This window comes from Nuphar pumila, chromosome 6 (assembly GCF_984573655.1).
Source record: "Nuphar pumila chromosome 6, dmNupPumi1.hap1.1, whole genome shotgun sequence".
NCBI lineage: Eukaryota > Viridiplantae > Streptophyta > Magnoliopsida > Nymphaeales > Nymphaeaceae > Nuphar > Nuphar pumila.
The window spans coordinates 120,007,821-120,020,432 of NC_143254.1; the positions used below are offsets into that span (position 1 = coordinate 120,007,821).

The following is a 12,612-nucleotide window of genomic DNA, read 5'->3' on the forward strand; positions in this document are numbered from 1 at the left end:
GTAGATTTTGTCTTTTGTAGGTTTTCATTTCCTTATATATATTGTGATTAATTCCTCTTATCAATAGTATAATTAACACACCAAATTTATATAGGAAAATTTTAAGGATTTTTTTTTCAACCAGTAAAGGGCTATACCAACCTTTTGAAAACCCGAATAAACTTAGGTGGGTTACAATCAAACTACAATATAGACACACATGATTGAAATAGCGTTCTCAACAAACCATTTATTAATTTAAAATGTTCAATCATAATAAAATCAGAGTCTTAACACATTATTAAAATATCTAAATTATCCCAGAGCCAAAACATGAGCCAAGTATTCGGGAAGAGAGCGATGACATCCGTCCTGATACCACCACAAGTATACTGCATTATTAGTTTACTCATTGCCTGAAAAGTGATAAAAGTAAGGAGTCAAATTGTGCCCCAATAGGTAACATTCTACCATATAAATAGGAAAATAAATTTTGAATACATAATGCATGCAATAGACATATCAATCAAACATATATCACCGATCCAGATTGCATGCATATACATTTGAGCATATAGGTAAACAAACAACATTAACTTACTCTTTGATTCGGTACCTACATTCAAACTCATTAGTAAGTAAGATCATACACCATTGCATACATTCATTTCATGGTATTCAGTATAAAATATGTGAATCTCATATCTAATGTATTGTTTCTCTTTTCTCGTCTTGTAAGGGTACACTCTCAAGGACTCAACTTCGATCTAACCAATCCAATCAGGGATCATACACCATTGCATATATATTTTATTAACCCCATTGACTCATAAAGATTTGCAAATACACACTGAATCGGCCAACAACTGAGAGACACTCCAATGGTCCAAGGAATCGATTCATACTCTGCAAAGTTATGGATGTACTAACCCATGCCATATTAGGTAGTCCTGGTTCTCTACGTCGAGAATAGAGAATCAGAGAGACACCTTGTTCTCCAAATTAATCATTTTTTTCTTCGGTCGTGTGTACCACCTACCCTTTCTAAGGTAGACACTAGTTTGGAATGGGTACTTAGTGTTGATTAATTAAACTCACAAGTCAACTCGAGTGTCTCAGCTCCAAGGGCCTCTAGCCTGAGCCTCTCTCAGGATGCTCTTACAGCAACATAAGAAAAATATCAACTAATTCAAACCGAGCCCTCGATAACATATCTCTGTTTCGAGATGCCCTCAAGTCATATTCGCAATAACATACTCCCCTCGGGAGTACCCTTGAGCCATACCTCCCTTGAGGTTAAAGAATATATGTGCATGTATTATAATTATTCATTACAAAGTGTACACAAATACCGTAATGGTTTCATCGAACCCAGGCTCATTCTCGAGCCATGTGCACATAGGGTCCCTCATGACCCATGTCCCATCCCACATGCTTTATATACATCTTTCAAGACAATGCATGATGTTCATGCCTATACGTAAACCATTTATACATCATTCATGCAATTTATCATCATGCATGGCTTATCTCATCATGATTCATCACATCAAGTAACATGGCATTCATCATAATCATCATGCATACACTTATCATACTGTCAGATATCAATTTTACACATTTTCTAAGTTGTACACAGATTCATACATTGATTATGTACATGTGAGCATGATAAGCATTTAATCACATAGGATCACAAAGCATAGTTAAAATAGTAATTAGCAGAAATTACCTTATTATTATAGGTACGACTCATATAGAGCTCTGACACTCAATCAAAAATTTTGGATAACACCTACAAGTGTTCCTAATATTTCCAATTTATAGATCTGAAAAACCTTTAATTTTTGTCTGTTACTTTTCAACTGAATCCATTCTTACTACAAAGCTCCTTTCCAATGTTTTTAAAATTATTCTGGACCGGACCCCAATGAGACAATTTCATAGGTCTTGATTTCCTGTAAGTAACAAATTATCATCAACTTGAATGAAGTTCTAATACTTACTAGTAAGAGTTATAATTTTTTCTTTTTTTTTACAGGATGTTTAAGATGCCTAACAACACGTATCTAAAAATTAGCAGAAAAATCTATAAAATAGATTTATTAAATTTTTTATGGTAGGACACACCAGATCTGGTTCTATACACAGATCAGATTTTTTGGTTCATGTTAGAAAAACTATAAACCTCAAATGATGAACTTTTTGGTCAAGCCCTATTTACTAAGACTTCGTGTACATGTCTAAACGATCCACGTAAAAGGATTTCATCAGAATCTAATTCGTTTAAGCGTTATGATTTTCCTACCAACGTTGTTTAATTAGGAAATACAAATAACATATAGCTATTTTTTGAATTTAACAATCTACATGAAAGAAGCATATGTAAAAACATCTAATCATGGATATCTAAACATAGTACACACATGTTCAAGCAATCATAATATTGTAACAGAATAGAAATTGATTCATACATTAACACAACCAAAATCATGTTTTTACCAAGATCTAAAGCACATCTTTGGAAAAACACATTTTCATAAACTATCATGAAATTTAATAGAACAAGTTTTTTTTCAAATCTAATAAAACCCTATATACATCAAATTTAACATCTTAACTCATTGAATCATGCATACAAATCAATAAATGAGCATATTAAAAATTGATTTGATATTTTTGAAGCATATCAACACGAGGTATGTCAAGTTTAAACATTTAAAACCTCTCTAATACAAAATCTATGGTTGATCCCTCATGAATTACCATTGATCTTGATCTTGATTTTGCATTCTCTACATACTCAAAATCGACTTTTAAGCATATACGATAGAGGTACCTATCGAAAATCGCAAGAACCCAAAGAAAGATCGTGTAGATGGTTGGATTGATTGGTTGTCACCCTCCTCCAAGTTGCAACTTCTACAAGGTACAACTGTTGTACCCCAGTTCAGCCCTCCATGGAAGGAGGATAAGAAAAGAGGTCTAGAGAGAAAGAAAGAGGGAGAGAGAGAGCAATTGGAAAGGGGGTGGGTCGTGAGACCTAGAGAGAAGTGAGAAATAAAAACAGGGGCACACGAATAGTGCCTCTCCTTTATGATTTGATTTTTTTTTCATACGGTTTCCTTGTTTCACAAGGAAACCATTATTTCTTTCTAATTATTTTTTTACACAAGTTAACTTTGTTTGATCTAATACATTCTAGGTTAACTAGGTTAGGTGGGGATGTCCCACCTAGAAGTGTATATATTGACTTCCCTCATATAGGTTTCCTAATTGAGTTTGGGAAGTTAAAAAAAAAAAGAGATTTCTTGATTAACTAAAATGGTTCCTTATCACAATCAAAGAGGAAAGAAAAGGGCTGTCCCACTCTCCTAGATCTCTTACTCAAATTAACTCTTGTTCTATAATTATCTAATTAGTAGTAATCACAATATTCTAGATTAATTATCAAGATTCATAAGGACTTTCCTAATTAAGTTTTAACTTTTATTTGAATGTGTGAAGAGTGTAAGGATGTCCCACTTGGATGGGACTTGGTCCACACCTCTGGTGGGCTCACAAACATATGGATGCCACATCATAGGGAGTGTCCCTCACTGGGGCCCATAACCATTGTTGGATTTTTTTTAGATCCAAATCTAATTAGTTTTCAAACATAAATTTGGATCCAAACCCACCTACCAAATCCAAATCTAATCGAAACTAAATCCAAACCCAAATTCATGTTAAATTCTATTAAATTTGAATTTATATGAAATTCACACTGAGTTAAATTCTAATTTCATTTTAATTTTCGACAAAATTTTAATTCACCTGAAATTTCATTTCCATTCAACGTGCTATAATTCACAAGCATATTTAAATAAATAAAATTCATATTTAAGATGATAAATCTTCTTTATTTATTTAGATAATTGCTAAAAAAATTGCAACTTGTCTTTATTTATTTAAATAATTATCAAAAATTTTACAGATATTATAAGTAGAAGAGTGCCTATAGTCTTAATTTTCAACTTTTTAGTTCTCTTTTTTAAAACCCAACCTTAGGTGATCTACATGTCTTCTTTAGTAGTAACAGGAGTTTGAATCATTTAATTATTACATGTGAGCGGGTTTTTGTAATGTTTCAAAAACCAAGGGCCCAAAATTTTTGTAAATTTAAAGACTCATAAATTATATTTTTTCCTCATAAAACATTATCCAATAGTTGATTCATAGCAAATAGAACATGTTGAATGCATCGTCAATACATGTGAAATCAGATTTGCCAAACATGGCCTGAAACATAAAAAATCAACATTGTTCATACTTTATGGACGGTTAGGAAGAACCACTTTATATATATATGGAAAGCGGCTTGTCCTCCCACTAAAGGGTCCATAACTTGTCCTTTGAAAACTCATATTTAGAGACATTTTTCGACATATCTAATCATATAGATGTGATTTTCATGTTTGAAAACGTGCACGGACTCTTGGGCTATGCCTTATTTATCCATAAATAGGATTTTCCCTAGATCTAAAAATCAACTTTTTGAAAAATTCTGAAACTTTCTATCTTAACAAATCCTACCTATACCCCAAAAATTATTTGATTAAAGAATCTGTAGGGTTGATATATATATATATATATATATATATATATATATATATATATATATATATATATATATATATATATATATATATATATATATATATATATATATATATATATACTCCTGCTCCCAGAGTACCTACTCCCACTTAATAGAAGCTTTAAATTTTCAACTTTGTTGAACTTTTTTTGTTGATCAGACTTTGTAGTTATGATCTATAAGCATTATTTAGTAGAAAACAAGTTTTGGATCATATGATTATAGTATACATATATGTTTTTAAGACCTTTAAAAATCAACGGCTCACAATATATCAAAATTTCATGACTTAAAAAAAACTATTTTATGTCCAAAAAACATGATCCAAAGCATGATTCCTATCCAAATAAACTATGTTGAGTAGTACATCCATAAGGTTTGGGTGAGACGATAGAACTTACAACCATGATTTCTAGTACGTGGGAGTAGGTACTCCTGGAGTAGCATTACTATATATAGAGAGAGAGAGAGATAAGTGTAACTTTCACATCATTTATCTGGCAAACCTTATAGAAAACATACTTGCATGTGGTTTTTGCTTAATATAAACTCATAGATATGGTCTCTATACTTTATTTAATAGGAAACATGTATTAGTTAAACATTTTTTATGTTTATATGTATTTTTAGCTCAACAAAAAAACAATTGTTCATATTACATCAAAAACTTGATTAACTAAAAGTCAAGCATTTTTGTTAAATTAATTCAATCTAAAGTAGGGTTTTTAATGAATAAGTAATGATAAACACATCTACATGTTTTGATTAAGCAAAAAATGCACGTAAGTATTTTTTCAAAGGGGTCTGGGATGGTCTTAGAGATACGGTCTAAAAGTAACACACACACTGCTCTCTCTCTCTCTCTCTCTCTCTCTCTCTCTCTCTCTCTCTCTCTCTCTCTCTCTCTATATATATATATATATATATATATATATATATATATCTATATATATATATATATATATATATATAGAGAGAGAGAGAGAGAGAGTAGTAAGTGCTTGACACCTACTTGAACATGCTAGTCATCCATCACACTCTTGATGGACGGTTAGTGCAAAAAAACAAAAATAGCATCGAAATGACGGGTTTTCCTCCCAAATGGTTTTAGTGGCTGTTTTTGAACGCCGCCAAAAGGTCTGGGCCAAAAAACAACATTTAGCGGTGCTCAAAAAATGCAGCTAAAGATATAAGAGACATGAACGGTATTATAAATTTGTAATGTTGTGTATGTCCCTTATACCTTTAGCTGCGCTTTTTTTTCGCTATTAAAGGTCATTTTTTTTCTTAGACCTTTAGCGGTGCTCAAAAAACTCAGCTAAAGCCATTTGGGTGGAAAAACTCATCATTTTGACAAGTTTTCACTTTTTTTTGCATTGGTCATCCATCAAGCACGCAATGGACCACCAGCATGTTCAACCACCTACTCACTACTATATATATATATATATATATATAATATTGGCTACTAATGAAGGTACAAAACTAATAAACCAGAAATCATAGGTGCATGTTGTATCGACTCAATCTAATCACACGTGTTTAGCATGGTTTGTTTACTAAGGATCAAGCCTTGGATCATGCTTTTCTAATATAAAATGTGATCTTTTGAGTTATGAAGTTTTGACACGTTGTGGGCCGTTGATTTTTTGACCCCTTTAAAAACCTAATTACTTATCATAATCACATGATTCAAAAAAAGTTTCCTACTAAACAAACCATGTAGATCACATCTGTAACATATGATCTACAAAAAATATAAAAAAAAAAAACTGAAGAAAAAAGTGATTTTATACTCATTAGTTTTGTACCTTCATTAGTAGCCAATATTTACCCTATATATAGAGTAATTCATAATGTTGAACTCACAAACAGTTCGATGTTACATCGGATGCTCATAAGAAATAAGAGCTTTAGTGGTGATCGTGACCACCGCTAAAGCTCTTTTTTCTGCACAAGCCTTTTGCGGCGGTCTTCAAAGACCGCCGCTAAAAGGTCTTTTTTACATGTAGTGCCTGTTTGCGCATCCAACACTTCCTCGTCCGCTGTTATGGGTTTTCCTATATATATGCAAACATGTTAAATGGATTTGTCAGCTTTTCAGGTGCTTTTTTCGTGATTCCAAACCCATATGCGTGTTCGGTATGGTACACTTAGATCATGTGTTTCAATAAAAAAAGTTCTTTGGAGCCTAAAAAATTTCAAAGATTTTGGACCGTTGATTTTTTAACCTTATAAAAACACACGTGTCCAAAATAAACGCTCCAGGAGCTGATCCCTATAATAAAATCAAATATGTAGATTGCATCTGTACAGTCAGAATTTTAAAATAAAATGAAAAAAAAAAACTGAAAACCCAATATATATATATATATGTGTGTGTGTGTGTGTGTGTTTTGCTGATAAGAAATTAATATTAAGGTCATCGAAAATGATTTTGGCACATTGCACGTAGACCTGTTGTCATATTAGCAAATTATAAAATATGACTGAAATGATTTCCCAAAAAGAAAAAGAAGACTAACGAGGATCTTTAAGGACATCGTCTTGAGAAAATATGAGAGATTTTAGAGTGAAGTTTTTAGTTCTACGTAGAAAGAAACAGAAAAACATGACTCAATGAAATCCCACTTATTGTTTTTGTTTATTAGGTTTTGATTGATATTTCAAATGGCGGAGTTCCTGGAGTGACTGACTTTGATCTGAGAACAGTATGATTTTGATGAAGTCAAGGAACTGGTCCAAAACGTCTCCCCATGACATAATCTTTTGGTTTAGGCAAAGCATGGAGAATAAACATAGGCATCTGTTAAATTGTTACTTGTTAACAATTGTTATTATGCAATGCCTGATAATGCATATAAATGAAACAATATAGTGGCCGAAATATCTCATGTCAATAATTCCTTTCTGGAAATACAGGTAATGCTGGCTATTTTGATTGGCATGTTATCAATTCTAACCTGGCATTTTACAAGGGTGTACACAACAAGGTCAATAAACAGTTTAGCCTATGGACTTCGCTTTGAGCTCTTGCAACGCCCTATATTGCGAATGTGGAACATACTGAATTCCACCGTTGAGATAACCATGGCACAGGTTAAACTTTCTGAGTACGTGATTGGTCGTTATACAATGCCAGTAACACATACAGCTAAACCTGAGGTGGTTATCCACTTTTGATTTAGTTACTTTTTTTATTTAGTTACTTCTGAGCTATAAAGAATTTGCATGGAACTAGTCTTTAAATCCACGTTTTCCACTTTTGCTCTTTAACAGCTGTACGAAGTCATGAGGGATATAACATGGGCACTTTTTTCAAGTCGAAAAGCACTCAACGCAATTACTATAAGCTACAGAAATGGATTTGTACAGGCATTCCACAGAGACCACAAGAACAACAGTACATTTTACATCTACTCTGTCATTGCTGAGTCTCATCCTGCAAGTGGGTCAGAACAAGGGACACTATCATCACTTCATAATGGGAATAACATATCTTCGAATGGAAATGTCTCTGCCACTTGGTTTAGAGTACCACTTGATCCTGTTACGGGTGAGAAAATAGGAAGTAGAAGACAAATTCCACCAGAAGATCTCATCAACATTGCAGGCATTTCAGAACTACGTGATAGTGCAGCTTCCTGGCATGTTGCAGTTAGCAAGTTCACAGATTCACCATTGCTCTCAGCAGCATTGCCAGTACGGCATCCAGTTGATAGAAGCATTATGGCTGTCATTGGGGTCACCACAGCTCTTTATAGTGTGGGCCAGCTGATGAGGGAGCTGGTTGAATTCCATAGTGGATACATATATTTGACTTCTCAAGAGGGTTTTACACTTGCAACATCAACAGATTTGCCACTATTAAGGAACACAAGCAGTGGTCCAAAGCTTATGCTGGCTACTGATTCAGAAGAACCAATAATAAGATCTGGTGCAGAATGGTTGGAGAAAACTTATGGTAACAAACTGCTACTGAGCAATGAGGTTCATGTAGAAAATGTCATGTTGTCCCACCAACAATACTATGTTGACACCTTTTTCCTGAATCTTAAAAGGCTTCCACTGGTAAGATTCTCAGGACTAAACCCTCTTAGTTGTTTGAGATGAAGCTTCTATGGTTAGTAATTTATTTTTAACATTGACTTTAACTTACCTGACACTAGGATAAACCCTTCCTATGTAGTCATTATCTTAGTTGTCAAAGGCGGCACCTAGGCGCAGCCCCACTGCCTGGGCGACCAGGTCTGGGCAGTGAGGCCCTATATTGCCACCTAGGTGCCGCCTAGGCTTTTTTTTAAAGCCTAGGCTTTTTTTTTTTTAAAACACATCATTTGTTTTCTTCTTCAAGGAGGAGGAGAAGAAGAAGAAAGAGAAGACAATATACATGTTTTTTATTATGTTTTTTTTTTATTTTGGGTAGCGCCTAGGCCTTTTTAGGGGCTCACCGCATAGGCTCCGCCTGGCGCCTATGACAACTAAGGTCATTATCAACTGTAAGAACCATAAAACCTCTTAACTGGAGAAAGCATGACAAGAGAGTGAAAAAGTTTGTATAATAAGAAAGTATTATAGAGAATATGTTCTCATAACTACAAATATAGCCACATCTCATGAGAACATATAACAATTTAGAAGAATACAAGAAAGCAAGAGAGTGAATCATCCACCCAAGGACCTATTCCAATGGCTAGAAATCTAGCAGTTGGGGCCTAGTCATTCTAGTTTGACTAGGTCCAACAAAAAGGAAAAATAAAGAAAGAAAGAAAAGGAAACTATACAATATATATTTATATGTATATACATAAATATATATATATGTATGTATATAATATTAAATATACATAAAATATATATATATAGTTTTATATACATTTTAACATCCTTTTCATTGAAACCATGAGGCTGCTCTATATAAACTTCTTCTTTGAGATCCCCATGAAAAAACATGTTCTTTATATAGAGTAGGTTCAATGACCAGCCATGATCCATGATGATTCTAATTGTCCCCATATTTACCATGGGACTAAAAGTTTTTTCATAATCCAATATGTACTCTTGTGTGAAGGCTTTTGTAACGAGCCTTGCCTTGTATCGTTCTATGCTGCCGTCAGGCTTGTACTTTATTTTGTAAAACCACTTTGATCCAACTACATTTTTGTCTTTTGGTCTTGCACAAGTTCCCATGTCTAACACTCATTCAGAGCTTTTAATTCCTCTGTCATGGCCTCTATCCATCTATTACTTTTTTGTGCTTCCATGAATGTCCTCGACTCTTGTTTTTCTATCTCGTTCTAAACTAAAACTTTCATAGCTGACCCATCAACCAATCGGATACTTGATTCTATTCAACCTTCTTAAAACTGGTTCTTGTCCATGATTATTTTGCTGCTCTGGCAACTGATCATGTTGTTGCACACTTCCTGCAACTTTATTTCGTCTACTATACACCAAACCATATCTAGTGCCTCCCTGCAGCGACACTTGCTCCTCATTTTCTTCATTTTCACCTCACTGAAATTCATTTTCTGTGACTCCATTTTCAATAGCAGTTGTATTCATGGAAGTGCTTGAGAATAGTTGAGCACTGATCCAAGGTTCATAAACTTCAGCCCTTTGTCTCTCTTGAGTGGTCCCTGCAGAAATATTCTCAAAACTTTCATCGAAAACATCATTCCTTGAAATGTGAATATGTTTCCTTACTCGGTCATAACCTATGTCACAGGGATTCGGCCAACCAGGTGCCGCATTCGCGTCGACGCGACGCAACGCGGGTGCATCACCCGGTGCGGTCAACCTGACCCTGGGTGCGATCAACGCACCCAAGGTCATTTATGTCTAACTTTTGGACTTAAAAATATATATATATATATATATATATATATATATATATATATATATACCGGATGAAATAGACCGAGGAGAGGAGGATTAGGGCAAATTGTTTTTTATTTCATTAGTGTTATTGTTGTTAACTGTTAAAACTTAAAAATTATATGATATATATATATATATATAATTTTTTATATTTTTTTCGCACCCCCGCACCTAAGTTTTTTGAAAGTGCCGCACCCCCACACCCACACCCACACCCATGTGACATAGGTCATAACACCTGTAGCCATCATAGTTATATGCATATCCAACAAACTTACACACAATAGCTTTATCTCCAAACTTATTCTTGAGGCTCTTATCAACATCCCAACGGTCATATTTATGACCGTTGGGGCCTCAACGACTCTATGGAGTGGAGCCTCCAATGGCAAGTAATTACAAAAGATGAAAAATAAAAAATAAAGAATAATAAAAAAGAGAAGGATAACTCTTTTTAATAAACCGTTATAATTACATATGAAAAGACTAAAATGCTCTTATAGGGCAAACTATCACAATACTGTAAAACTATATATATATATATATATATATATATATGTGTGTGTGTGTGTGTGTGTGTTAACACACTCCCTCAAACTTACGGGGAAATAACCGAAAGTTTGTTAAGAAAAATAAATTGAGCAGGAAGAGCTTTGGTGAAAAAATTCGCAAGTTGATACTCCGATGTGACATATGGCAACATAATAGTTCCTCTCAGATACTCATCACGCACATAATGACAATCCATCTAAATATAAAAAAATTCGCAAGCTGATACTCCGATGTGACATATGACAACATAATAGTTCCTCTCAGATACTCATCACGCACATAATGACAATCCATCTAAATATGCTAACAAAGGGCTACACAAGTGCATAAATACAATATGGTCTCTAATGGACCGATGCCTGTCTCATAAAAGAGATACACAAAAGCACGAAATCCACAAGAACACAATAGAAAAATGACTATTGTATTAACACTTGAAATGCTTTAGAAAAGCATAAACATAGAGAGAGAGGTGTACTGCCTCCAACGGTCATTGGGGGCAGTCCAACGACTAGTTGGATTGTCACCCCAACAGTCCATTTGATTGTACAAATAATGGTGTGTACTAAAATACATTATAAAATGACCAAAATACCCTTGATATACATATATTGTATAAATATACGGATATCAATCAGGTATAAATATATACACAATATTTTAACACTCCCTCTCAAATTTACGGTGAAATCACCGAAAGTTTGCTAAGGAGATACAAGACTCTTGGTAGAGGAAGAGCTTTGGTGAAGAAGTCTGCAATCTGAAGCTCAGACTGAACATATAGCAAAGTAATCGTCCCCTTCAAGTATTCTTCTCGAACATAATGACAATTCATCTCAATATGTTTCGCTCGCTCATAAACATTTATAAAAAATTGAAATAAGCAACGATTTTTTAAGATAGCCTAAGAGTGTAGGTTGATTATGGCTTAAAAGAATATGGTAAATCTGGATTTCGTTTGTATTCTGACTATGGCCATAAATACAAACTCGATCGAGTTTACCAACTCCCTAGAAGCTAGTGCATGTGTCATTCGTGTAGACCATTGTGAGTTTGAATATGTATGAATCATCATCCATCACACACTAACATTATTAAAGAAAATTTAAACTATATGCATATGCAAACCTATTCTAAGCAGGAAAAGTAAATTCTTATTCCAAATTTATATTTAATTTACATCACTAATTGAATTTAAATAAAGAAAAATAAAAGAAATACAGCCTTGAATGTCCCTGCAAAACTAAAAAGCTTGTTAGTGAAGACATGTTGGCTTTTCTAGATTTATCTAGTAATATCTAGAAATTATTGGATTTATTTAGATATAAGCCTTTTTTCATGTTTTCCTGAGATAAACATAATAAAATATAAAATAAAATTGAAGAAATAATAAAGATAAATAACTTTGAAATTCGAAATTTGGAGAAAATTAACAAAAATACCCCTGAAAACAAGACTATGGCCTTGAAATTAGGGTTTTTCAGAAAATCTTTTGGTAAAACTTTGGATTTAGGGTTTAAAAAGACTCAAATCGAAGCTAAATCGAATATGCAATGTCCTAG

At 33.7% G+C, this 12,612-nt stretch overlaps 1 protein-coding gene across 1 annotated transcript in view; it reads left to right on the forward strand.

The window, feature by feature from the left end:
• The window catches only part of HK1 (histidine kinase 1), a 66,943-nt gene that overhangs the window by 2,000 nt on the left and 52,331 nt on the right, over positions 1 to 12,612 (forward strand). Inside the window, exons 2-3 of the mRNA XM_090009673.1 lie at positions 7,541 to 7,783; positions 7,898 to 8,689. Coding sequence (XP_089865799.1) covers positions 7,541 to 7,783; positions 7,898 to 8,689 — 1,035 coding nt within the window. The remainder of the gene's footprint in view (positions 1 to 7,540; positions 7,784 to 7,897; positions 8,690 to 12,612) is intronic.